The 26,384-nt window shown below is 40.2% G+C and overlaps 1 protein-coding gene and 1 non-coding gene across 2 annotated transcripts; both read right to left on the bottom strand.

The window, feature by feature from the left end:
- On the bottom strand, window positions 1–24,660 carry PPP1R8 (protein phosphatase 1 regulatory subunit 8). Its single transcript, XM_026076358.1, has 7 exons — window positions 24,489–24,660; window positions 11,781–11,841; window positions 4,962–5,115; window positions 4,003–4,223; window positions 3,339–3,483; window positions 2,085–2,149; window positions 1–1,046 (listed from the first exon to the last, which is right to left on the bottom strand). The coding sequence occupies exons 1-7, from the start codon at window positions 24,548–24,550 to the stop codon at window positions 693–695; spliced, it is 1,062 nt and encodes a 353-aa protein (XP_025932143.1). The 5' UTR covers window positions 24,551–24,660; the 3' UTR covers window positions 1–692.
- On the bottom strand, window positions 8,539–8,703 carry LOC112971218. The gene has a single exon (XR_003255270.1).
- Window positions 24,661–26,384: the final 1,724 nt, after the last annotated feature.

Here is a 26,384-nt window from a genome sequence, read left to right as displayed (position 1 = left end):
TATCCATCCACACAGCACTTTACTGTACAATACTCGACCACAGCTCAGGAACCCCACCTATTTCTTGTCCATTTCAACTCCAGGTTTTCATGAACTAGTGGGATGCTGTAGTGTTTTAGGTGGTAATTAAAAAAAAAATTGCATCTAAACTTAAAAAAAACAAAAGAAAAAAGAGAATCCACCACAATGGTGGATTTTGTAAAGGTAAAATAAAATTAAAATTGACCTATATTTTGCGAGTTTTAGAACTCGCATCAATGTGATTTCTGAAAGGCTTCACCCAGCAAACATTTACTTCCGATACAGCTGAACTGCTATGAGCAAGCCCAACAGGAATGACATTACTCATAGTAAGCACTATACCTAGATACATATACTTGCAGGGTCATGCCATTAAAGGTAACTGTGTGACTCTGACCCCTCAACTTATGGAACAAAGTTCAGAGTAAAGACCTTTGGGGACAGTAACGGCTAAGAAAAGGCTGCCAGATATTTTGGTTCAAAAGGAGATGGGAGCTGTATTTTCTTAAACATACATATAAAAACATTTGAAGACAGATCTTTAAAGGATATTTCACTTCTCCAATCTTGATATTACATGTGGTTAGGACACTGAAATTTTAAAAAGACGATACTGCACATAAACAGTTTCTGAAGTTCATAACTCCCACCCTCCCTCAACAAAACCCTACTCAGATCAGTAAGGAAGGGGTTGGCTTCTTGCCCGGCCATGCCTCCTTTGCATATTTCTTCTTCTTGGGTTCATTCACAGCTTCAGGATTAAAGACAGCAGGGTTTGGAGCAGGGTTCATGTTAACTGTTGAGGGTACAACAGGAGTCAAGTCCACATCTGGGGCAAGATTAGGGTAGGGCATCGGCAGACCACCAATGAGTGCTGTACCATGGACACCATGTGATTGGGACCCTGCCTCATTGTGAGTTGGAGGTAAACCACCATACAATCCTCCACTGTAGGGGAAGTTTTGCATGCGCCGTGATGCAGAATCATCTGTGGTCAGTGAGCCTGGATTCTCCAACCGTTTTTTCTGTAGATGGAAGTATTTAAAGAATTATTCAGAATACAAGAAACAAGGAAGCAAGCCACTTAAACTGGATCTCAATGCCATTTTCCCTGAAAAGGCACCTAGACTGGCCACAGACAAGGTAGTCACAAACATGGGTGGATTAACCATTTCCCACATCTTTGTCCCAGAAGATTTCTTCTGGGGTTCCTCAAAAGCCACCTAATAAACTGTTAACAACACACAATGCAGGAAGGGGTGACAGAAATTGAGATATTAGCTCAGGTTTAACTTAGATCAGCTTTGAGTTCCCCTTTGCCTCCGGAACTTGCTTGCCAGACTTGAGCTTGTCCTGAATGCAAGACCAAATAGGTCTTCAGAGAATAACAGAACCCCTCCTTCCCCACACAATGAAAAACAGAGTGCAACTTCTAGATCAATGATCACTTGGGCGATTTTGCCTCGCTCCTGATCATTTGAATCTTCTCCTGCAGGCAAGCAGTTTAAAGTTTTATGTAGAATTATCCTTTTCCACATATGTTATTTAGTCTATACCAGCAATCAGTGGCATTATTACACTGTTCCTTAGCTACTCTGAAGTTCTTCAAATCTTCCCTACTCCTGGAGTATTTGAACTAAATATAGCACTGGCAGTACACTCATTTTGGGGCAAAGTTTAAACACCACTAGTTCTAGTAGACAACCTTATGAAATCTTTAGCACTTACGGTGTTTAGATAAACACTTTAGATAAATTTAAATTTAGATAAATACTTCCCACAATTGATGCCAAGAAGTACCATACTGAATTTTTGGGAAGTGGGTTGTTTTTTTCTTTGGGGCAGGGGGTAATTCTCATTAGATCCCATGTGTTATTAAAGAAATGAGTGGGACTTGAAGGGAAATTGTCAAATCTGCTAAAAAAGTTAACTGCAAGAAGTGAACAAAATGTTTGCTTAACAATAAAACACTTGCCATCATAGAATTGTGTTTAAGGTTATAATCCATACAGCGAATTTATCAAGGTAATTTCTTAATTAGAGAGTTGGGAGTTACTCTGTACCTTAACAGGGACTACTGCTGTCTGTACCATGTTCCTGAAACGCCCAACAGATGGGTCCACATCCTCTGTAAAGGAAAGCACAGTGAAGCTTTCAGTAAGAATACAGAAAAAGATGGAACATTTGTCAGGTAAAGCAACCTGTAGGAAGAACTGGTCCTTCTCTTCTCAAAGCTGGCATTGTAGTAGCCCTCAGTAAGCGTGAGCAGGCCTCAATAAAGAAAGGAACTAAGTGTATGGATGGGGACACCTAGTGGTTGTCTTAAGGTGGGCTCATCAGTTACTCTGGGAGAAAGCCTTGGGAATGCCACAGGGGACATATGGAACTGGTTCAGGCAAAGGGAACAGATGGACTGCTAGTTTGTATTGCTCAAACAGAGTGGAGTTTTGGGCTGAAAGCTGACGCTGACAAGGCACTGCACATGCTCCGAGTCACAACTGTTAGCCCTGCAGGGCCTTATGGGCCCTTGAAGGAGTCAGCAGAATCCAATGTACAGTCTCTGAAAATCTGAGCATCTTTTTGCAATGTAGATAACTGCTGTTTACATGAAGACATTCCAACAGCTAAATGGCATAAACTTATGGATCAAAATAGTTATTCTGGGTGGTACACACTGCTAAAAAACTTAATCTCCAGAGGGTATTCAAAGATGCATATTTATTAATAAGCTGCACTTATTAACGATGTCTCATATTGACGATGTTCCTATTAATAGGAACATCATCAACATAAAACAGCTAAGGAAGAAAAACAATTAGTGAGGAACTGGATACATTTTTAGAAGTGTAATTTTGAATTAGAATCACTTGTTTCAGATATGCAGACAAGCAGGGAAAAAAAAAGGAACTGGAAATACAAATACTGAGTCCATGAGGCAACAGGTAGGGAAAGCATTAAGGAATAGATTAAAAAAAAAACAAACAAGAAGTTCAGTTCTCATTTAGATTCCAAAGGTGAGAATTTAAAAGGTCCTTTTGGACCCATGGGATCTTTCAGTCTGATGAAACTGTGAGCAATGAAGCTGAATGTGATGCTCCTGTCCTGAACAAATCATGCAGAATTTTTATAGGTAGAACAGAAGAATCAGAGGTCAGAGATATGAGAGATGTGGCAGCTTCTCTGACACAGCAGACCCCAAATAGTCACTGCCAAATTTTTGTTCTCCTTGACACACAGCCATGAGGGATTCCTATGTGAATACTGGTAAAGGGGTTCTAAAGGCATCAACTGGAGTAAAGCAAGCTATAGACACTCACCCGGATTAATGATTTCATCATCATCACTGAATGTCACTCTGGAGTTCTTCCGTTTTCTCTTTGGTCTCTGAATATCCAAGTTTCCTTCCTCTATGGTTAGTGTGGAAATTCTTTTGTTGTGGGCTGTATTAAACTCTGTCAGGTTCTAAGGATAAATTCAGAGAAGAAACAGTCTAAGTAACTAGTGTATGAAGTTTGTTTTAATCATGTGATTGTGCATGCCAAAAAACTACAGCACACCATTTAGATTCAATGTTAGAACCCTAAGAAAAAAGTGTGCTTCAGTGCCATGCACACTGCTTTCCCACTCTTCCCTAGCTAACTGTAGGAAACAAGTCTCTGTTCACTGCTATTTGACAATGGGAGAAGAGCCTGGGAAATCACCACTGACCTGGGGTGAAGTTACTTGGATTGAGGGCTGCCTACAAGCCTTTGTGAAAAGACCATTGGAACAGTAGAGTCATTAGGGCATTAGTACTGGGAAGCTGCATGAAGACAGGCCTATCATGGCAGAATGAGATGGTCTGTGAATATCTGCCAGCAGGAGACACCTTGGGCTGTCTTCAAGGCGAAGAAATTAAGAATCTGGACCTAAGCAAACAAGTAGGGAATGCTATCCATTTAGATGCATATGCCATCTAGGTAAATATGCCATGGTGCTCACATCAAGTTCCGTTTCCTCCTCTGGCAGGCCCAGCAAGCCCTTGAGCTCTTCATCGTCACCACCCATTTTCTCATCTCCTTTAACTGCTGATGGCAGTGTCTGAGGCTTCTCTCGCAGCGTATATGCCCGTGTAGAAGCACCAAATGAAACCGTGGAGTCAATGGGTATTTGTTGAGGTTTGTGAGGTTCCAAACGGATATGACCCAAGAACGTGCCATGTGCTAAGAACATCAGAATAGAAAACAGTCTGTTAGCCATCAGCTTGGGCTCACGCTATTTGAGCTCAAGCATTGAGAAGTTCAGGACCTGTACGTGGGTGCTCTGAGATACAAATCACTGAGCTTTGCACTGCTGAATACACTATCTATGTACACTTAAACTACCATCCCACAAACTAAGATGATCCACAAGTCATGAAAAGAAATGACAAACACCATTTCGTTTCTGACTTCTTGTAGCTCCCATTGTACCATGTCTGGAATCATTCCCTCAGTGGAAAAAAACCCCAAACTTCTGGTTTTAGATCTCGGGAAACCACCCTGCAGAATAGGAGAGCTTCTTCATTAGAGCTGCAAAGGGAAGGCCAAGTTACCTTCCTCTTCTCTCTCAGCCTCTTAAGAGGCTAGAAATGTTGCTTTAAACACCAAGTGAAATAGATGTAAACTGAGTGAAGCAAGCACTCCTTTGCTCCTAACCCTTGCCATTCTTTCATGAGGATACTAATTCTGATTATTGCCATCTGTCCACACAATGTAAACAAAAAAATTGGAAAAATGTGTCTCAGATTCAGAAATGTTTAAGCACTGAAACATAGTACTTCTATTTACTAAAAAGCTCTCTTCCAGAGTGAAGTTAACAAGTTCAAATTTCAAACACAAGCACTTTTCTGAAGTTTCTTGAATTCAGTTTGGACTGAGGCCACTCCATATCCCACCCTGATTAAATGTCATGCTACTTACTGCTGTTCAGATCTATGAGGAAAACCCTCTTGAGATGTTTGTGATAGACCAAGGCAGCATGGACCCGAGAGCAGGACTGGTGGTCAATGGTAAAATCACACAGATCAGGATTTCTCCCAAAAAGATAATACTTCTTCTCATCAATGATGAGTTTCTGAGTAGAATATCACAAAAGCATATTAGATTCCTATAATCTTTCAGATCTTCCTGAAAAACACACACTCAAGAACACAAACAGAGCAAAATCAAAGCAGCAAAACAATCAAAGCATCAAGAGCTGATCGATATTTCAGTTCTGTCTGATACTGTTCAATAAAGAAACTCAGATGTTGCCCTTGTAATAATCAGAAGAGCTGAATATGGCAGAGTCAGTTATGCCCATCTTAAAAAGCCAATACAAGACAACCTGGGAAGGACAATAACTCTTTGAAGCATGAGAGCATCTCCTAGAAAAGAGTCTCTCTCAAGTCTGCTCACAATGTTTTTTTATACATTCCTTGAGGCAGATCATCTTGGACCTTGTCAAGGCCAGGAACCTAGGCTAAGAATCTCTAGTCCAATACAAAATATAAAAAATAAATATTTCTCTATAGAAACAAACCTACAGGAGATTTTCCAGACCTTTATTCAATTTGGATTTACATCTTTATTACACATACTGCAATATGAATCCATATTAACCTATTCAAGCAGCTACTAATTTTAGGCTTTTCTTCTTTATTCATCCTAGTTCCAATCTTTTCTTTAAACAACATTTTGCATACAGTAAAATCAGGCATGTAAAACACCCATGAAAAGCAAAGGAACATGCTGACAAAGTCCTGTGGTGTATACAGCAAATTTCTATTAAAAGATGTTGTTGATAAAAGGAACTCCTTGCTCCTAAACGCTAAAGTACCTAAGCAATGCAGCAATCTTCCTCACTGCACCCCAAGACCTTAATTTAATCTGTGTTTTCTTGCTTCCAGCTGCACAAGTCAAAGGCTAGCAATGCATTAGAGATTTGTTAACAGATGATTTTCTCTGCTCTATGGAAACATTTCCTAAAGCCCGCCCAATGTTAAGCAGCCTGATAAAGCTAATTATGATGATGTATTTTTCCACCTGAAAAGAAAATCTTAGTTCAAGAAAGCATTTGCTTTTATGACATGACCTGAGCTGAATTAACACTTTGCCTGCTGAAACACTAGGACTTTCCCCCTCTCCCTGCTTCTACTCCCAGCTATACAGTCCTCCTCTCCTCTGATCAAAGTTTTCAGCTTGCAAAGCACTTTTTTGCTGTGTTAGTTTTCTACTGTTTTAGTGAACTGAATCAGTTTGCCTTCAGTCAGATGCGTCTCACACTGGCTTTAGGAAAGCAATGAATTACATGCACCAGGACTGTGGGATGAGGCAGGACCTCCCTTTCTGGCAGCAGCAGCAATCACATGAATCACACTTTTTGGCAGCTGTATAAGCCACAAGCTCAGCTAGAAATAGGTGATATTTCAAACTAGTTACAGGGAGATTCTTATTTTTTCAGAGCTATCAGAAAGACTGACACAATCAACACCTAGACAGGCATTTATTCTGTGACAGTATTAAGTCATACAGAAAATAGGGAGACAAAGCATGGAACATGACATAGCATTCTATTCCTCTGCCTTGTCTACAGGCATAAAATTCACGCTGACCTAATATTCTACAAAGCACTTTGCAAATTCGTGTCTAATTACCTGTCCATCCATTATCAACTTTAAGCTTTACTTAAATTGCTGCTTTCAGATTTCACTTCCCCTTTGAATTTTTTCAGATTAATTTTTTCCCAGATCTGTTCTCCTACATTTTGTAAGTTGAACTCTGCATTGTTTTGCTGAACATCTATCTCTGTATCATTTTCCAGCCCTCATACTGCAAGTTCTTATAATCTGGTACTCACTAATAAATATTTAATGCATTTCATATGTTTATTCTCTCTTTTATATCACAATTAGAAGATGAATAACTCAGTCAACTCCATACTAGTATATATCACAATCACTTAATTTCTGCTTCTGCTAATTAATGTCTTATTCACAACTAACACAAGGTATTCACTTTTAAACATAATTTCATGAGAGTAAATGCTACGTAAATCAGTAGATTTCACAGATGTTTATATTTTGGCCTGCTTTCCTAAAATAACAAGATATAGATGATCAAGCTGTTTGTGCATCAGCCCCCTACCCCCACCACTAAACCGAATAACTTTAATATCTTGAAATTGGCAATTTCAAGATATTAATTTCCAAGACATTTTGTGAAAACAAACTGCTAGATAGAGGACAACCACCTCACTAGTACCCTCAGTGATATACAGGCTGATAGAAAATCCACAAGAGTACTTATGCTTTAGCTGTAGAAAAATCTTTTTGAGTCCACATCTCATTTGATGGTACAGAAATCACATCATTGTTAGAGATTCACCTTCAAATAGATTATCTGGTGACAAATAAGGTTTAAATGCAAAATGAAAGGGAATGATGATTTCCTCGTGACTGGGACATTTAAAACATGCAGTTCCCTCCTTTGAATCTACCTGTGCCTGTTAGGGAATAGCATACCTTGAAGCCTCAGTTTAGATGGAAAAAACAAAACAAGAAATCAACATACTGAAACAAAGTTTCATGGATTCTGCTGTCACCTGGCTACTTTATCATCACTTCCTGCCTCTTTACAAATACTGGTTTTCACAAGACTCTCCCTTCAGAACTAACCAGAAAGTATTAACCATTGAAAAAGAGTTTAAACAAATACTTGGTTCCCTCACTTTTTTTTTTAAATTATTTCACTTTATTTATTTTTAAATATTCTACCTGTAAATGGATCTCTCTCCTCCCTGTAAATGCTTAAGACTAGCATACTTTTGCTATGCTTTCCCCTGCAAGTCTTAATGGACACCTATCATTCCAGTAGTCTCTATTACCATATATATTTTTTCCTTAAGATTCCAGTAGTTTAATCCATCTGTTTATCTGTGAATACCGTACTGCTTGCTATAATACATCTTCTGAGAAAGTTAATTAGGATTTCTGGAGGTTTCAGCTTCATAGCAATGGATTTATTACCAATCCTACATAGTATGTTACTCATTCAGTTCAGCACTCTTGAGTCTTCCATTCAATACATTTGTACCACTGAATTCTGAGATTCCTCTTTGTGGAAAGGAAAAACAGCTTGCACCAACTTTTCCTTCTACCCTAAGGTACTGAAAAAACTCCTGTGTAAACAGAATCCCGATACAAACAAATGGATCTTCAGAAGTTGCTTCATTATTCCACATTTCAGTGTTAGATCCACAAAGTAGCTATCTCATGGTCTCAAGTACCATAAAAGTTGGTCCAACAGTTTCTCGTTCTTATCGACAGCTTAATCCAAAAGAAATTTCTTGCAAGTTATCATCTGCATCCTTTAAATGTAAAACAATACCATTCTGACTTGACAGTATTTCAAGAGATCTTGCAAAGATACAAATGAATTCATAAATTGGAAGTGCTGCAACAAATCAGCAAGAGAAAATCATTTTATTGACTTTATTTCAGTAGAATGTTTTGAAAAGTTTTGTGCCTCTGAGTTATAACCCAGTGTTATCCTTTACACACTGAGCTTAAATACTGCATGGCTTGTTTAATGTTGCACTTCTCAGACCCAGCAATCACAAGGTGTACCTCAGATCTCTGTACAAGACCTGGGACACAGATGGCTCGGTTAGTATCAAGTGCTCAGTAATCCACAAAGATTTAAGAATGTTCTTACTTGGTTACTGCTATCTACATAAAAGAAATAAAACTGAGAAACTACCATGTGCCACTAACCAAAGAGGGAAATAGATGTATCACATTCAAATGCTTTGTTAATTTATTGCACAGCTCTCATGTGTACACAAAACATATTGTCTCAGGTAACCACCAGTTTGGAGAACTTGTCAGCCCCTATATACACTGTACAAGGCCACAAAACAACCACGTAATGCTCATGCATGGTATATGAAACAGTCTGCTACAGCTTCCCAACCATGCCAGCTCTTCTGGTTCTTACTTCAGCAGACTATTCGAGGCAAACCATACTTCCATGTTACACTTGTGGCTGGGTGTACCTGGTCACCACCTGCCACATCATTCAGCACAAAGATATGACATGCTGTGTAGCTGGCAAACTGCACCTCACTCAGATGCCTTGACACTGATACCCAGCATTAGATATTCAGGAGATAAAATAGGAACTCTGTAGTCATTCTGTAACTGTTCCAATTGTACAATGGCTTGCTAGAGCGTAAACAAAGAACAGGGCAGATCATCAACTGGCATGCATGCATCAAGCAAAGATTAGTCACTGAAACCCAGGCTGATGAATGTTTGGGACAAATGCCTAAATTTTTACTAAGGCCAGGCCAAAGCTGTGGGAAGAGACCTCTCATCACATCCTCTACTGAGCCTCAGAGTGCTTAGACAGCAGACAAGCAATGGCTGTTAACAGTGCTTTGTACGACAGCAAAAGAATCTTTTAGGTTGTCAAGAGAGTTGATGTGAGGAGGAGGGAATCAGGATGTTTGTACCACCTGCTTTTCCAAGGCAGCTGGAGATCCCAGGCTTACAACTTGGGCCAAAAACTCTGGGCAGCACAGCCTAAATAAATTCCTTCTAAGAATCTGACAACGCCAGGAAAATATTCCTGACTGTCAATTTACCAACACTGAATTTGTTCATCCACTGTCAAAGGTAATGGCATATTGTCAGCTTCCATATCGGCGTTCTGCTGCCTTTTTTCAGTGCTGACCAGGACTTCCGTGATAGCCATTTGCCTAGCACACGTGGATTAATTTAGCAGAGAACTTCATATAAACTTTCTTTTCCATCCTCAAGTTCCCTCTCCACTCTCAAAAAATCCAAAATAAACATGACAAGATAAAGCTGCTTTCATAGAAGGTCTCCCAGGTAGGAAGGCTGCATTATGTTTGACCTCCTGCTACGTATTGGAAAACCCAAAGTCATTGCCATTTGGCTTTGCTCACTGTATCTCGTTATATAGCCCAGAAAAAAATATCAAAAAACTCAGTACCAAGTACAATCCTCACAAAAGATGCTGCTGCTAGGATGGCAATGAGAAGGATGAGCTGAGAAGGACTCATATTACAGCTCTCTGACCTCTGACAGTGATTTTGAATATGTAAAAGATTGCCATGAGAAGCAGGCGACAGTCCTCTGAAGAGAGACACAATGCAATGGGTTTGAAAGCTACAGCACCTAGGAAGAGCGAGTGAAGGATAGTCACTACATAGTCCAAGCAGCTGGTACAAGCCAGTTCGGCCATGCCTTGTGTGAACTAATGAGGTCCTATGAAGATAAGGTAAATGTGTGTTAATGTCTGGTTCCTTTCAAACTGAGGCTGACTTAACTTGTTCCCTTGCTCAAGGTTAGCTTTGCCAATTGTCTGTGTCTTCAAATAGGGACTAAGAGCACTCACTCAAAAAGTATGTAAATTCAAGAGCTCTGCTCTTTTTTTCCCTATAAAGACAAACCTAAAGCTTCATTTGACTACTTTCTGGCCTAGGAAGAATACAGTTTATTTATGAGATATCTATTTATGAGATTTGAGGTAACTTAACCAAATTTTAAAGAGCAAATCTCTCTCCTGCTAGACACCAGAAGGAGCTCTTAATACTGTCTGTTGCTCCTGTGGTAGCACACAGTACAAAACAGCAAACAAAGGCTTTCAGTTCCCTCAGTCTTTCCTGATCTAACATTGAGTTTTTAATTCTCCAAGTTTCTCTTCAGAGAACTTGGTTCACCTCCAATTTTGTAAACTTTTGCTCTCCAGAAACATTTCTCTATTTTAGTCAAATTGCAAGTTAGAAGCAGTCTCTCTATGGCTAAAATAAGGTTACTGGCTTGGGTCTTTGGCAACAATGTCAAAGGTTTTTTTCTTTTTCTTTTTGACTTATTACTTTTGATTGAAAATATTCTTTTAAAAAATCTGAATGTTGATCAGTACAACAATAATATAATAAGACCTCCAGTTATCAAGATGCAAGACAAAGCATGAAATATAGAATGAGGAGACAAGTTCCTCTGCCATAATAAAAATAATTCATCATATCTGTGTTAATCTCAACACTTTGTAGATCCAGAATACAGGATGAAAACCATGCTGTATTTCGCACAGCAGGACAAGGTGTCAACTAGGCATTCCATATTTTACAGGATTGTCCTTACTGTAAAACAAAATTAAAAGTGAACAGATCTAAAACAAGTAATACAATAAAAGAGTAAAAACTCTGATGTATTTGGGATTTATTTCACCACTTTTTTCTTTTTTTTTGAATGGGTTTCTTCTCCTGACTTTCCTAAAACAAAGTGTCTTCTGGTCATCTCCTATATGAGCGTCTTGTAGGAAACAACAACCCCCCCCCCCCAACTTTGGTTGTAAATTAAAGTTTGAAAGAAATAAGACTCTGCAAAGTATCAGTTTTCCCTTACAAACATACTAGCTGCGTGTGTGTGTGCGTGCATGCATGCATGCGCTGGGACAGATTTAGTGTTTGGGAAGTGAAACGTCCCTACACTGTTTGCAAGCTGAGCACCACATTTTTGTATTCTTTCAAGAGAGACTTGCAGTACAGGCAAAGGAAAACTGCTTCACTTTATCCAGAAGTTTCAGAGTATAACCAACTGATTTGGAAATAATTAACACCAGGGTGAAATGCTTCTGGATGAACATGGTAAATGTAATGACTAAAAAGTTTCTTACCGCTGCTGTTTATGTATATGATACACTGAATACGTAGAAGATGTATTTTCATACCTCAATGAGTTTGTCTCCTTTGACTACATCCAGATGTAAGCCAGGTGGAGGCTTCCCTGCCCTGGAAAATAAACAAAGAAAAATATAGTATCAAAATATTAAAAAAAATTTATTAGTACTGGAGCCGTAACACACCAAACCGATACAAATGTAAGCAGATTTATTTTGGGGAAAATATGAAACCCCCATAACTGCTGCCTTCTTCCTGCCAATTCATTCTGACTGCACATAAAACATATTTTTAAAATGAGAGTTAAGCTGACAGAACACACGAGGCATTTCAAGCTGTATTTCTCCAGGGAAAAATAGCTCATTTACAAAATGAACATAGCAGCTCCCAACAGGACATGAGGTGAGGCCAGGAAGCCCTCAACACTAGAAAAGGGAATGGGCTGGGATTATTTTCAAGAAACTTGTCTGCTTAAGGGCCTGCCAAAGTGCTCTGTTTTCTCATGTTACCTTCAAAATAGCAGGTCTATACTCTCAGCTGTTGAGAGGGAGAGAAACTTCCACCATTCTTCCCTTCTAGAACTGGTGATGGTCAATACCAAAAAGGGGCTCCATAATTCAGCTGTAATATTATTCAAGTTTTTGACCAATGGCTAGCATCCCTCCACTTTCGCCCTATAACCAAACGTTCCTACCAACGCGGGGAACTAAAACACTTCATGGAAGAGACTACAGCATTAGACAGCAAAGGGACCACTACGCTACCAAATTCTCCTCGGCCAAATTCTCAAGCACACAGCAGTTCTGTTCCTCTAGCCCTATAGCTCCATCCCTACCCACACTCTGCTGAAGTAGCTTTGCCAGGCAGATAGCATTATTCCACTTGGGGAAAGAGAGAACAGAGGCAAGCGGAACTAGGTAATTTACAGAAAAACAACATTAATATGCAGCAGAACCCATGAGGATTATCGGTGTCAAACATATATGGTATTCACAATGTTCAAAACCAGGACATCACTATGGTATGAATACACTGCCCGTCACTACATAGGATCTTAGGCTGTTGGGAGCAAATGATGTTTTTCTATTCCGACCTCTAAAACCTCTATCTCTAGTACTTCTTCACTGAGAATTACATTGCTGCTTGTCTCTGTGGCTGGACTAGCTTTCTAGGCAATGGCAGCGACCCAGTTCTCAGCTATCCTGTCATCCTTCTGAAGAACAGCCACAGAAGAGATCACATTCTCATTTACTGCTTTGCTTACTGTACAGAGCAAGCAAAGACAACAGCCACAACGGGCAGTGACATTCTCAGCATGGCTGGGGAAGAAAGAAAGAAAGGTCACTTATAATGGAAGGTGTTCATGGGGGTTAAATATAGGTGTTCACGCTTTTGGGATGTGCCTTGCAACTTGGACGTTTCTTCCCTCACCTTAAGTCAGTTGGTTGTTATATACATGCTCTCCTAGATAACTTCATACAAGGATACAGCTCTCCTATTCCTACACTTCATTTCTTTCTCAAGGATTGCACTTGCTCTAAATCCCCTATACTAGCCTGCTCTGATCTCTCTCTGGCCCTTCTTGATTTTGCCAATTAGACTTTCACAATTTTTCTTACCAAGCCCTTCTCTAAGATTGTGGATAACATCATTCTGTCAAATAAGATGAATACAGCTGATACCAATTCTTATTCTTTTTGACAAATGAACAGTAGCAACAAAAGCAGAGGGAGCAAGGCTCTATGGCAATCTACCAAAGCGGTGACTGTTTCCAAGGAATGGGATTGAGGTGGCATGGGGGAAACTAAAATGTTCTCAATGAAGTTGCACAGCACAGCTGATTAAGTTCTACAAGGACTGATTCTTCCTGTCACTCAGATACAGCGAGCGGACCACTTCATCTCAAGTATTCTTCTAGGCCTACATAGCCAGGCTATATCTAAATATTGCTATCTCTTCCTGTGCTTCTCTCAGATCCCAGCTCTCATTTTTCACTAAAAGACAGGTCTCATCCATGCACTCGCTCTTCATGCCACTTCAGTGTTTTCCTTTCTGCCCTTGAGCGCTGGCAAACTTGTTTTCCTCCATTCCATGCCAGTTACCAAATTCTAGTTACTCTGCAACACAACTTCTTTTGATAATTTTCACAGAGCATGCCTTGCTTCGATCAAACAAAAGCTGCTTTTTTTTTTTTCTTTTCTCCTTTTCTTAAACTCTCCAACCTTTCACAAATTAACTCCACAAGCTGGTCTAGTTACTCACTCAGTTTGGCCTCTGCTTTTCTTTTCAGTGATATTTTCCTGCATACTCAGTGGTCAGCAACTCCTAAAAACGCTTTAGCAACATCCTCACCTGTCGGGTCAAGGAAAACCTCCCGAGCGTTCTAGCTCAACCACGTCCTCCTTCTGTACACACAATCCCGTCTGATGGTCATCTTTTGCCATACATAATCTCTGATCTTTCCTTTCCCCTCTACTCATCATTTCACTCTTGCTGCTATTTTCACTCTGCTTTTATCTTCAGCTTGATTTTGAACACAAAAAAACTCAGAACTAACACAAGATAGCACCCTCTGAAAACAAAGGGCTTGAAAAATTTATCCATTCTCCGACTTCTTTTGGACTGAAAGTCTTCTGTAGTTAGTAATTTCCCCTACTGATCTATGCCTGCAAAACACTGAACACAATCAGACTGTAATACTGCTTAAGATACTGTCAAAACAAATACATAGAAACCATTCCCAGTAGAAAAAAAACCTTTGGAACACACTAAATCAATGTCACAGCTAAGGCTGCTGAATTTAGGCTTTTATAAAACTCTTTTAATGAAAAAGTAGCAAAATTCTTCAGTCCTGTGATCAGTTGCAGAGTTGCCAAATATCAGAAGTAATGGCTGTATCTGGAAGTGTTAACAACCCTCATAAGCTCTGGTCTATCAAACCTCTAATCACATGCGCCAAGGAGGTAAAATACTGTAAGGCATTCTCTTGCAGTAATCCACTAGCACAAAGTCTGTTAGATCTGCTGTTAGTATTTTTCCCTTATTTCCAGCATAACAAAGTCCTCTCCCTGCCAGTGACCAGCATACTAAAACATCCATTAAACTAATTTTCCTATGCGATTCCAAAAGATGGAGAAGTTACTTGAAGTCAACAGACTCTTCTCTCTAGAATATATATGGACAACATGGTTTAGCACTGCTCTGAGACAACGGATCTTACCTCAGAACTTGGATCCATGCAAGGGGATCCATGCAAAGTGCTTGCTTTTGAATGACACAAGACACTGTTCTGTACCTTTCAAATCATATATCGCAGTCCCACTGCTTGAACAACTTCTAGTATCTACATCTCAGCATTCTGCAGTGACCTTCAAATCAGACCTGCAAAAGGACTAGCTGCAAATGATTCACTGGTTCAATAAGTTTAACTGAGATAAAATATGTTTCTGTTTGGAAAATGTGCTTAGAGTGCCTACTGGATCTCCAAGGGCTTACTTGGAAGAGAAGTCTTCCAGAGATTTAATGAGGCTGATTGGCAAGGAGAATATGGCCACAGCAACACCATTAAATGAATTCTCTGGATCAGAGAAGAGGTGAATGAGTACAAGGAACTCAAAAAGAAGGTTCAGTAAGAGAGATTTTAGGACAAGCTGCTAGACAGAAGTAACAAGCTGCAAAACCCAGATGGTATTTACTTAAGTGATCTAAAGCATATCAAGTATCAAACAGCTTCCTACACATAATAGTTTTGCAATCTATTACTTAAACTACTCTCACTGTCAGAAGAATAAAGTTATCAACTGTGACACTAATTTTAAAGTGTATTCCAAGTGTGATGTGGAAAATACAGACAGTAAATTCAAGTTCTGTCCTAGGAAATTGGGAGAAATTATAATAAGGAGTAGAACTAGCAAACAGATAAGAACAGAATAATAGTCAGACCATAACAGAGTCATCTAATCCAATGTTCAGGATGGTGCACTCAATGGCATTCTTCACCTTTCTTGTAAACTGAGAGCACTATATCCACAAGAGAAGAGCTTTTTCTGTATGAAGAACTTTAAAAGGACTTTACTTATGCTTCACATTCTTGGGGAATTGTATTGGGCAGACCAAAGTGACAAACCCAGAGTAAGAAACCTTTTGCAAAATGAAAACATCCTCCAGTAACTAATACTGGGTGCCTCATACAGGCATACTCTCCCAGTTACCAACAGTTATCAATTTGAGGACTTTTTGAGACATAGTTGTTATCTCTTTAACAGCTGCTTATGTAATGGCTCTATGAACCAATGTAAAGTTATGGCATTCACAAAATCTTACGTAAATGATTTCACAGATTAACTACATGCAGTTAAACACCATCACCTTTTGTTGACTATGAATCCGCCTGCTATTAGCATTCATGCTACAGACATCTGACATTCTCAGTTGCTCCTCTTGCAGACTGCAGAAGAGCCTAGGCTCACAGTTTGTTGTACAGCTGTTCTATATCTTTGATTGAGATAATACTTAAAAATAATACTTGAGAAAGGATTAACATGGTTTTTGAAGAGGCAAGTAATATCTTACAGTCTACCAGAATTATTGTAGACAACCAAGAAGATGTAAACAAGGGTATCAGTACAGCAAACTGGCATTTTTAAAAAGCTTTTGACAAAATTATCAAGTGGTGTTAAGGAAATTAAGGTGCAATGGAGAAAAGAAAACACTAATCCAATGCTTAAAAGTTAGGAAAGAGCAGGGTCCCGCAAGGATTCCATGCTGTTTAGCAGATCCATAAGCAACCTGGAAAAAGAGAGTGAATGAACAAATGAGAAAAATCATTTATGACAACAGTTATGCAGGACAGTCAAATCAGACTACAGAGCTGCAGAAGAGTATCACAATACTGAAATACTGCTTGAGAAAACAGTCTGTAAAAATCAGTACTCTCGAACTCAATGTAATGCAAAAGAGAAAGACCACTCGAATCACACAAACACAACAAGGAGCTCTAAATTCATTACTGTCACTCAGGAATTATCTAGAGCCATTGTGAATATTTTCAGAAAGAATCATCAACAGCTGACAAAGCAAAGACACCATATGGAAGAAATTTTTATGCTACTGCATAAATAAAATGTATGCATATCTTCAATGCTGTATTAGTGCTGGTTTCCTCATCTTGTAGAGAAGGGCACAAGGCTGATAAAGCAGCATGGATGGCTTTGGACAAGGAAAGAAAAAGAATCTCTCTCTTCAGGAGCTTTGGGGAAAAAAAGGGGGCAAGTATTCACTCTCTTAGTCCCCTTAATGAATGCTACAAAATTACTGTATTAATTATATCCTGAAACACAAGAATGAAGAGGTCTCAGATTTGAAAACAAGGAGAGTGCTTTTTCCTACATTTGCATAATTTCTGGAGTACACTGTCACAGGATGTTGTAGAATTAAACTCTGTTAAAAAAGGGAGTTAGAAAATTTGTGGAAGTTAGGTCTGGTGTTAACTGTTAAACATGACAACCTAGACACAATCTTCAGCTCACAAAATCCTTTAACTTCTGACAACCAAAAGTCTAGAGTGTAGTCAAGGGGAAGATGCCTTCCCCTCAAGTCTTATGTACAAGTTACTGGCCACTATCAAGATAGGATATGGAACCAAATGGGCTGTTGGCTTCAATTAGTACAGCTGTTCTTATGCTCTCTTCTATAGAAAGAAATGGAAATAAAGAAAAATCCTCCTCAAAATAAGAAGTAGGACAAACAAGTTGCTGCTGATCTTACAAATAGGTGATGGAAATCAGTCATATGCCCTTCTCAAAATATGGCATACATCACAGATTCTGAGACAAAGTTAATGCTGGAATCTGTTTTGGTGACTTGATAATAAATTTGACAACACAAACAGGTATTATGACAAAATTAAAGCTCAAGGTTTGAAGGGAGGCATCTGTGATTTCCTCCACCCTTAGAAACATTAAAATTATACTCTCCAAACTTCCAGTTGTAAGAAACACTGGTTAAAAAAACTTGCGGTCCAAACTAGATGATCACATACCCTTCCTGAATATAGGAAATTACAATATGTATTAGAAGTATTTTATAGAAGATTTCTGATGAGAAGTGTGGTAGCTGCTTCAACTGAACAAAGCATTCCATTTGTATTAAAGTATTTGATCAACTTCACCTTGGCATTATGCATGTTTTCTTGTTACAATGCATAGTTTCATACAGCACAAGATTTTACCAGTTCAGTCTGCAAAACACTTGTTTATTTATTTGGGAATTAAGTCTCCATGGAATATAGTGAAATTAGAAAACTGTAAACAAAATTTAATTCTTGAGACAAGGGCCATGAATATTCTAGTGCAGAGAATGAAAGACTTTACGACATCAAAAACTGAATTAAAGTGGCACTGAATTAAATAGGAAAGTGAACACTAAATAGCAAGGACCAACACAGTGATTAATTGATAAGATTACTTATTCTCACTCTGAAAATGTAGAAATAATCTTGAAGTAAAATTTCCCTGTAGAAACCACAGTAAGAAAAGACAAAACTTCCACAGTCAACAACACTAGTCACTGCTATTTCAAGTCATATTGCTCTAACCACATTCAAGTAAACATCCATTAGGTTTTTTGCCTCCATTACACATACTGGGAAGCTGTTCCAGAACCGTTTTATTCTGATGGTTAGAAACCCTTGATTTCCATCCTAAATTGTTTGTTGTTCTTGTCTGTCAGTTAAAAAAAAAAAAAAACACCTTTCCCCATACTATCCCTCTTTAAAAATACTTAGTGAAAGCCAGTGATGTTTCTGTTACACTAGACAACTAAAGCTCTATTCTCTCTCAAAGTCATATCTCTCTTCCCCCATCAATGTGCTCGCCCACTGCATCTGGTTTAGTTTGAATTGAGCTTTCTTAAATACAGGTAACACAGACTATAGATTTTCATTAGTGCCTTTACAACAGCACTAACATTTCCCTGCCTCAGAGAGATGTATCCTGTTACACACCAAGTGGAATATTAGTCTTTTTATTTATTTTTGAACAGTTGTATCTTACTAGTTGTTGATGGTCATTCTGTGATCAACTTATGTACCTGAGTTTTCTCCTTTTGTTTCCAAATAGTGAGTTTCTAGCTTTTAGAATAAGTTCTTGTTACTAGCCCCTAAATATTTTCCATTTTACACTTCTACATTTCATCTTGTTTTTATTGCTCCAGTCTTCAAACTATACCAAAAGGACTGGATAATACTCGGACTTTATTTATGTTGACCACACTTAACTTGTGCTACTAATGAGTGTTGGGGCCATTTTTATCAAGGTTATTAGCAAAAAAACCAAAAAAAAACAAACAAAAAACCACACACCACACCACACCAACATGATCAGCCCAGAGGCTAATCCTTAAGAACACCTTTCTTTTGACAATTTCTCTGTCTAGCTGCAATTATCTCCTGGAGGCCGACTCCTTATAACACTTACAGTTCTCATATGAGCCCTGCCCCACCATCTCCTCCTAAAATGATAGTTTCCTGTGTGTTCAGAAAGGCCAGTTCTCAAAGAAAGCAAGTTCATCCGACAAAGTCACCCTTTGACAGATCTACCGGATCTACTTCCCCATCTTCGGCAATTAATTTCCTCAAAATATAGTCTAGCAGCAGGATAGAGCAAATTGCAGGTTCTTCTTATAGTAGCGAAGCATATGAATTTATTGGTCTTATAGATGGCACCAACTACTTAGAATGATTAGCAGCAAAATAATTAAGAGGGACATCATTGAACAAAAACAACTTCCAGCCTGGGTTTTTGAAGTATTAACTTGTAAACACCTACAAGAAATTTTTTTTCTCCTGTATTGGAAACTGAAAAATATTTCTTCAGTTTCTTCACCTTGTGCTCTGCAGGCCAGTTCACTGTTCTGTGCATTACATGGCAACAAATCTGCGGGGAATTTGTATAGATTATTTCTGTTGGTGATGGCAAACACTTTACTGCAGAACTATAGAGAAAAGGAAAAAAGCAGGTAGAGACAGATGAGGAGGTCCGCCCTCCCAGCTGAGCTCTTCACCTTGAAAGAAGCACATTCAACATGGAAAAATAAAACAGTTCAGAGAAAGAGGACAAAGCCTTTAATGCTTTGGGATGGGATACTAACTAAGAAGTACTCAATAATGGAACTGAAGTTTTGTTGAGAGTATCTCTGCAACACTGCTGATGTTCATGTGTCTTTCATTTTCAATGCTTATGTGCTGGTAGGGTTACAACACTTGCATCCAGTTCAAATTGAGCAGCCTCATTGAATTAAGCCCTATCTAGTCTAAAGAGAAATTTTGAGTTTTAGCTATTAAGGACATAGAGAGGACAAGTATAATTCTATTGTGTTAGTTTAAAAATTAGGCCAATTATTTAGGTTTCTAAATGTGGGCTCAGATGTCTAAATTTAGCCGCTTCCAAAAATCTTGGCCTATGTGACTACTGTATACACCTTCTTACCCAACTTCAAGGACAAGGTGCAATTTCCAGAACTCTAGAACTCATCATCTCCAGAAATCAGTGTAAATCATTGTCAGGAACAGCCTGATCTTGGCTCAGAGAAACTGAAGAGGAACCACTATTCCCTTTAAAACAGTATGTTTTAAATTAATTTACGTACATTCCACTACAAGCTTGACAACTGAACCACTGGGGTGTCAAGACAGACAGTAAAGAGAGGTTGCATAGAGTTAAGGCAGGTTAAAGCAGGACAAAAGGAAAGAGAGGCAGTGTTCCTTTGAACACATGATATTCATCTCAAAATCACCTCCCAGATCATTTGCACCTCCTGTAAATTGCTGCTACTCATTAAAAACCACCTCAGGAGGTATGCTAAAGATTTAACAAAGGAAAAGATATTTGTTATCTAAAGACTTCTTCTAATCTCATGGTATGTCTACATTTTAACCAAAGAAAGCACGATCAACATCTTTATTCCAGTTTTAAGTGTATGTTCCGTGTCCCTGCTGACACATATATAGGAATTACAGTACATGCATTAAGCAAGTACTGGCATAAGCAAGTACTATTTAAGAGAGAATTCATTATTTGTCAACTGTCTTGAGCCACTTTAACTGCTGGAAATGAAAGAAGAAAGAATAATTATTTTATGGACTATGATGAAGTACACCACACTAGCATGAAAACGAAATCAAAGCCAGAATTTAAAGCCAGTGAAAACCTTGAATTTCAGTAGAGAAGGCTTTTCTGGAAACTGGATACTAAAACATAACCCACGTCAGGGAAGAACAGATACAATAATGGAGGCAGACCTCAAAGTGTGGTCAATGTTTTAAAGAAAAATATAGCTATTTCTGATTAATATTTTTAAGATACGTTACTCTCACGGTGATGTTTACAGTCCCAAGTGCCGCTTCAATAAAAACAGAAAAATAAAGATATCAGTAAACACTACAATTTTGACTTTAATACAGGCTGATGAGCTTGAAAAGGATTCACTGTAGAAGAAGCTGCTACTGACCACGAAGACTCTCTGCAACTCAAGGGCTTTTGGTTACCCCAAATTCTCCCTGCTAAGATCTGCACCATTACGTATACAGAAAACTTCTCAGTGCACATGCAAGACACTGAGGATCTACGCAGGCTGCATCTACACTGATGCTTTATCTTCTGGTTGTTGTCTACCAGCAGCACATTCTCCACCAGCTGATATCAAAAAGAGGAATTTTATTTCTAACCACCTGCTGATGATATTTACTAGCAAGATTCCTATCCTTTCAAATAACAGTGCTAACATTGATCATCAGCATCTCAATGGCAGCATCAGAGATGCCAAAGATGGCACAATTCAGAAAGTCCTTGGCATAAACAAGATTTGAAGAACTAATTACAGCAGCTGTCAAAATGACTTTGAAAATTCTGCCTTCTCTCTCACTCCCTGCTCCATGAGCAGACTCACTCTCTGCCATGACCTTTCAATACTAAAGCAGATTCATTGTTCTCCATTCAGTTTCTTAAAACCTCGTTGAAGCCATCTATTCGTTTACCAGTCGCTACAGTTGACAAACCAGAAGTAGGAAGCCTTGAGTCAAACACACACACAGTAGATTACATTTAATATATCACACATGAATCTCAATTACATGAAGGCCTCAAAAGACATTGGAAGTCTTCACATAGTCAAGAGCTTCAAATAACAAAACTACTGGTCCAAAGCCTGCTACTGCAAACAGTTTTCACTCTGGAGGATTGTAACTGCAGCTCATGTATAGAACAACTCTGCATGTGAATCTGCTGTGGATGACCTTCATTTATTCAGCATCAAAATTGTGTGTCCTTTTGTTTGTTCCAAAAGAAATAAAGGATTTAAAATTGTGAACAAGAATTTATAATTTGGTAGGTGCTGGCAGAATTAATGTAAGGTTTTTACAAGAGATATAGTATTTTACTTTTTGCAGACTAGAAAATCAAGATCAGAAGTAAATAAATTCAACCTGTTAGGAGGGCTCCTCCCTCCTACTGGATGAGACAGTGGAGTACCATCAGCCATAACTGCCTAACATTTTCCACTTTCAGTTGCTTATACTTTTAGCAGAATACAAACACTGTTACTGGAAGCTATCCACATTGGCTCTTTGCTGCGTATTAGTTTTTTAGGCTTACGTAACAGCTTATCTGTTTTAAAAGAAATGTTAAGGAAAAATGTTAAGCTTCCCCCTCCCTCCCCCCCAAAAAAACCCAACACTCTTTCACTGAGATAATTTACCACATCTATTCATGATGATTTGAGTAAGATCAAACTCTGTCAGGCATGCATTTTATTATAACTGTAAAAATACACAGCTTGTCCAGACTCAGTAAGTAACTAAAATATTACAATTTGTACATGTCCAATAGAGGTTTAGTGGAGAGTAAATAGTTTCTTTAAAACACATAGGGCGAGAGTCCATATACTAGCTTTGTTTTACCCAAGGAGTATTTTAGGAAATTATATTAAAAGAACATTCAGCTTGCAAAAAGCTGATCACCAAAAAAGCTTGGAAATGTCAGAATGAAGATGGGCCATGGTACTTGAACATGGTTCCCTTACTCATGGGTGTGAAAACTTAGGCTTTCATCACATCTCTGATGCCCCTTCCACCTCATTCTTCTATCATTCAGCACAATGTATTTGTGCTTCAAAACCAAATCATGCTAGCACAGTGAAGGAAGCTGTCTGTCTGTAAGACCCTACCCTGTTTGTAGCAGAAGCCAGAAAGTACGTAGCTAAAGAGGCCCTCACAGTTATGGCTGTTACAGTTCTCTTCTCCAGATGGTATTTATTTAGGAATTCTTCTGCAATAGCATGCAACTGACTGAAATGAAACATTTAACAAGTTATACTTTTTCAGCTATTCAATCTAAGGCTTCCAGAGGCAGAAATCTCTAGTATTTGCTACTGAATACAATGCAAGTTGTGAACACTGTGCTATAAAAATACAATAAAAAATTCAGCACATATGTCAAATTTCATGTTGAAAAACCAGAATGTACTGGCGCTGTGTAATTATTAGGCTTACCTCCTCCATCACATCATCATTGTACAGAGCACCATCTTGTCTCATACAGATATTTGTTATTGCATATGCTTAGCACAGACGACATGGCAAAATACATGAGCAATTCTCTTCCACAAGAGATTTAAATGGCATTTGCTGATTAAAGGAAGGACTTATAAAATAAGTGAAAATTAAAAAGCATATTCACTAAGCACCCATTCACTGAGCACTATCATCCAAACACTGAAGAAAAGTATGGGACCCGTAGTAAAAAAACAGATGACTATGCAATTAAAGACTGCAGTCATGCACACACACATGCAAGGATTAATTAGCTAGTACTAGCTCATACAAATATAAAAGTGCTTGATTTTTCAACTCTACTGTTATGTCATTTTCCATGTAATTTAAAGTACATGTCACATCAGTAATCAGTCCCACATCAGCAAAAAAATATGGTATAGCAAATACCTACTTAGCCACCTATCCAAAAATTCAAAATGAACAAAACAGGGTCCTAGATACCCTAACTGAAGGCCCTGCTCTCAACAGAAGGTTGGGCCAGATGATGTCCAGAGGTGCCTTCCAACCTGCACTTTTCTACGATTCTAAAACCAACCATATTTGCATTTCTAATACTGCTTCTCCAACACATCACTTTGCCCAGCCTTCCTACACAGTACAATATAAATCCAGGCTAATTTTAAGCTGATAGATTTCTTGCACTGGATACATAACTCGAATGGGAAATTTAACCTGTCCTACAACATATATTTTGTTTAAGCCCTTGCAAAAACACACAGCATCTCCTGAAAGCCCTCTGAGCTTCAGCCAACTCCATATTTCGGCATTAAACCGAAATAACCCGCAAGCATTTGCTGATGAAGGACACATCCGCAGGGCCGCGCCTCTCAGAGCCCCCTGACAGGGCCCAGCACCCCGGGGGGGCAGACGGCTACCGCCGCTCCGGGCTGAGGGAGCCCAGGCCCGGGCAGGCGGCCTCACCCCCGCGCCCGGGAGACGCCGCAGCCCCGCGGCCCTGCCCGGTCCCAGACTCCCCTCACATGAGCGGCCGCCACCGGGCCCGGTGCCACTCCCCCGGCCCGGCCCGGCCCTGCCCAGCCCGGCGGGCACCAGCGCCCCGCCACGGCAGCCGCCAGCCCGCTCGAGGCCCGCGGCGAAGCCAGGGGCGAGGGCCCCGGCGGAGGGGGACGGCCCCGACCCGCCCGCTCACCAGCTAGGGCACTCGAAGAGCGAGAGGCCGCCGCCTCCGGCCGAGTTCGCATTCGCCGCCATCTTGCATCTGCCCCATTCAGGCGGGCCGAGGGCAGGATGGGAAACAGGAGGACCGGAGCGGGAAGCAATCCCAGAGTGCCCCGCGCGGCTCCGCCGGAGCGAGCGGGGAGAGGGGCGGCGGTGGCGGCGGCCCGCGCTCGCCGCCCGCCTCGCGCCCCTCCCCCCGCTCCGGGGCCGCGCTCGCCGCGGGCCCCGGGGCAGCTCGGCGGCCGCGTCAGAGACCCGCGGGGCCAGTCCCGCCCCTGTGCCCAGGGGACGGCTGGAGGAGGCGCCGCGGACCCGAGGCAGCCCCACACCCGCCCAGAGGCTGCCCAGGGCGGTTTCTTAGGCGGACGCGAGGGGCCGGTCCGGAGCGGAGCGGCTCTGCCCGGTCAGGCTGGAGCCGACTGCGGCGCGCTGCCCCGTGCTTGGCCTGTGCCAGCGCGCTGCGCGCAGGCCTTGAACACCTCAGGCGGCCGCCGATCTTACTGTTCTGCCCCTCTTCACCCCCCCCCCCCGGCGTCGTCCCCCCAGGGCACCGAGAAGGCCCTCTAAGTTACCATTTAGCTAAATTCCTCAAAAGAAAACTGAGAAACACATACATAACCCTGGATATTAAAACGCCTTTTTACTTCTACCATGGGGCCTTCCATCTTGCTGCTTTTGGAGAAGGACGAGGTAGACAAAAATTTAAATGTCGGCAAGTATAAAAATAGCAGATGAATAAGATGAACAAAATGCTTCTGCAACAAGTTTTAAAAACTCATTTTACAAACGTTTTAGCTAGATGACAACATTTCTTTCAGGATCCTTCTCAGCTTTTTAAATAAATTGCAGGTAGAAAACAGACAGTAGCTAATACTGATCATATACTCTGCTTTTGGTATGGATAATTGAGCCTGTAAGAGGGAAAACTAGATTTCACTAATACTCCAGTGAGCCCCAGCTCCCCAAAGAGCTGTTAGTAAAAAGATCAAACACCCCTAAGCACCGCAGGAAGAGCTATCACTACAAACAGAGCAAGTAAGCTTCTTCCTTTCCTGGATCTCACTCTGAGAGGTAAACTTCCTGCAGTACATTTTCAGTAATTCTTACACTGGTAGCAAACACATCTGTAAGGCAGGAAAGCTCTCTCATAGTGCCAGGATGCTACAGCAAGGGAGATGAGAGTTTCTGCTTGCAATCTTTCACAAGCCTGTACCTTAGTTAAGACCATTGTTCAACATAGCAGTGGGACCGCTGCAGAGACAAACTTCCACAAAGCAAAGAAGGAAAAGGAGTCAAGTAGTTACAGCAATCCTGGGTCAAAGAAGCACTTGGGTTGTCAACTTCAGTGTCATGCGCTGAAACAGACTTGGGTTAGGAGGGATCCTAGAAGTAATGCACCCAGGCTCTCTTCAAACATGGGGAAATAAGAGCTTTCATTTTCATAGGGAGGTGTAATATCAAAACAAACCTCCCCATGGAGCAGGTAGTGCATAAAGCAACAGGAAGAGTATTTTAAATAAGGAGCAGAACAGTGCATACTCAGTTCCCTGGCTTTGGAGTCAGGTTCAACAGTACAGGCTCAGCAAAGACTTCGAGTCCCAGCAGTTGGCAAATATTCCAAGTTTACCAATCAACGTTCAAGGAAGCCAGATTCATCTTTCTATGATTAGTTATTGGACAGGATTTCTGCACAGGAGTTTTGTATACGTCCATATGGAAGTCAGTGTTTTCATCTAGGTTAGCTTAAGAAAAGTCAGGGATTGTAGAACTAAAAAATGGAGGAAACACCACTGATGCTGATATAAAGAATCTTCTGCACTGATTGCAAAGAGAGGCAGTTGCAAACAAATACTTGTGCCAGTGTCTA

This window comes from Apteryx rowi, unplaced genomic scaffold (assembly GCF_003343035.1).
Source record: "Apteryx rowi isolate R43461 unplaced genomic scaffold, aptRow1 scaffold_43, whole genome shotgun sequence".
Taxonomy (NCBI): Eukaryota; Metazoa; Chordata; class Aves; order Apterygiformes; family Apterygidae; genus Apteryx; species Apteryx rowi.
Note: the sequence above shows the minus strand (reverse complement) of the source record. Positions and strands in the feature narration are given on the sequence as shown.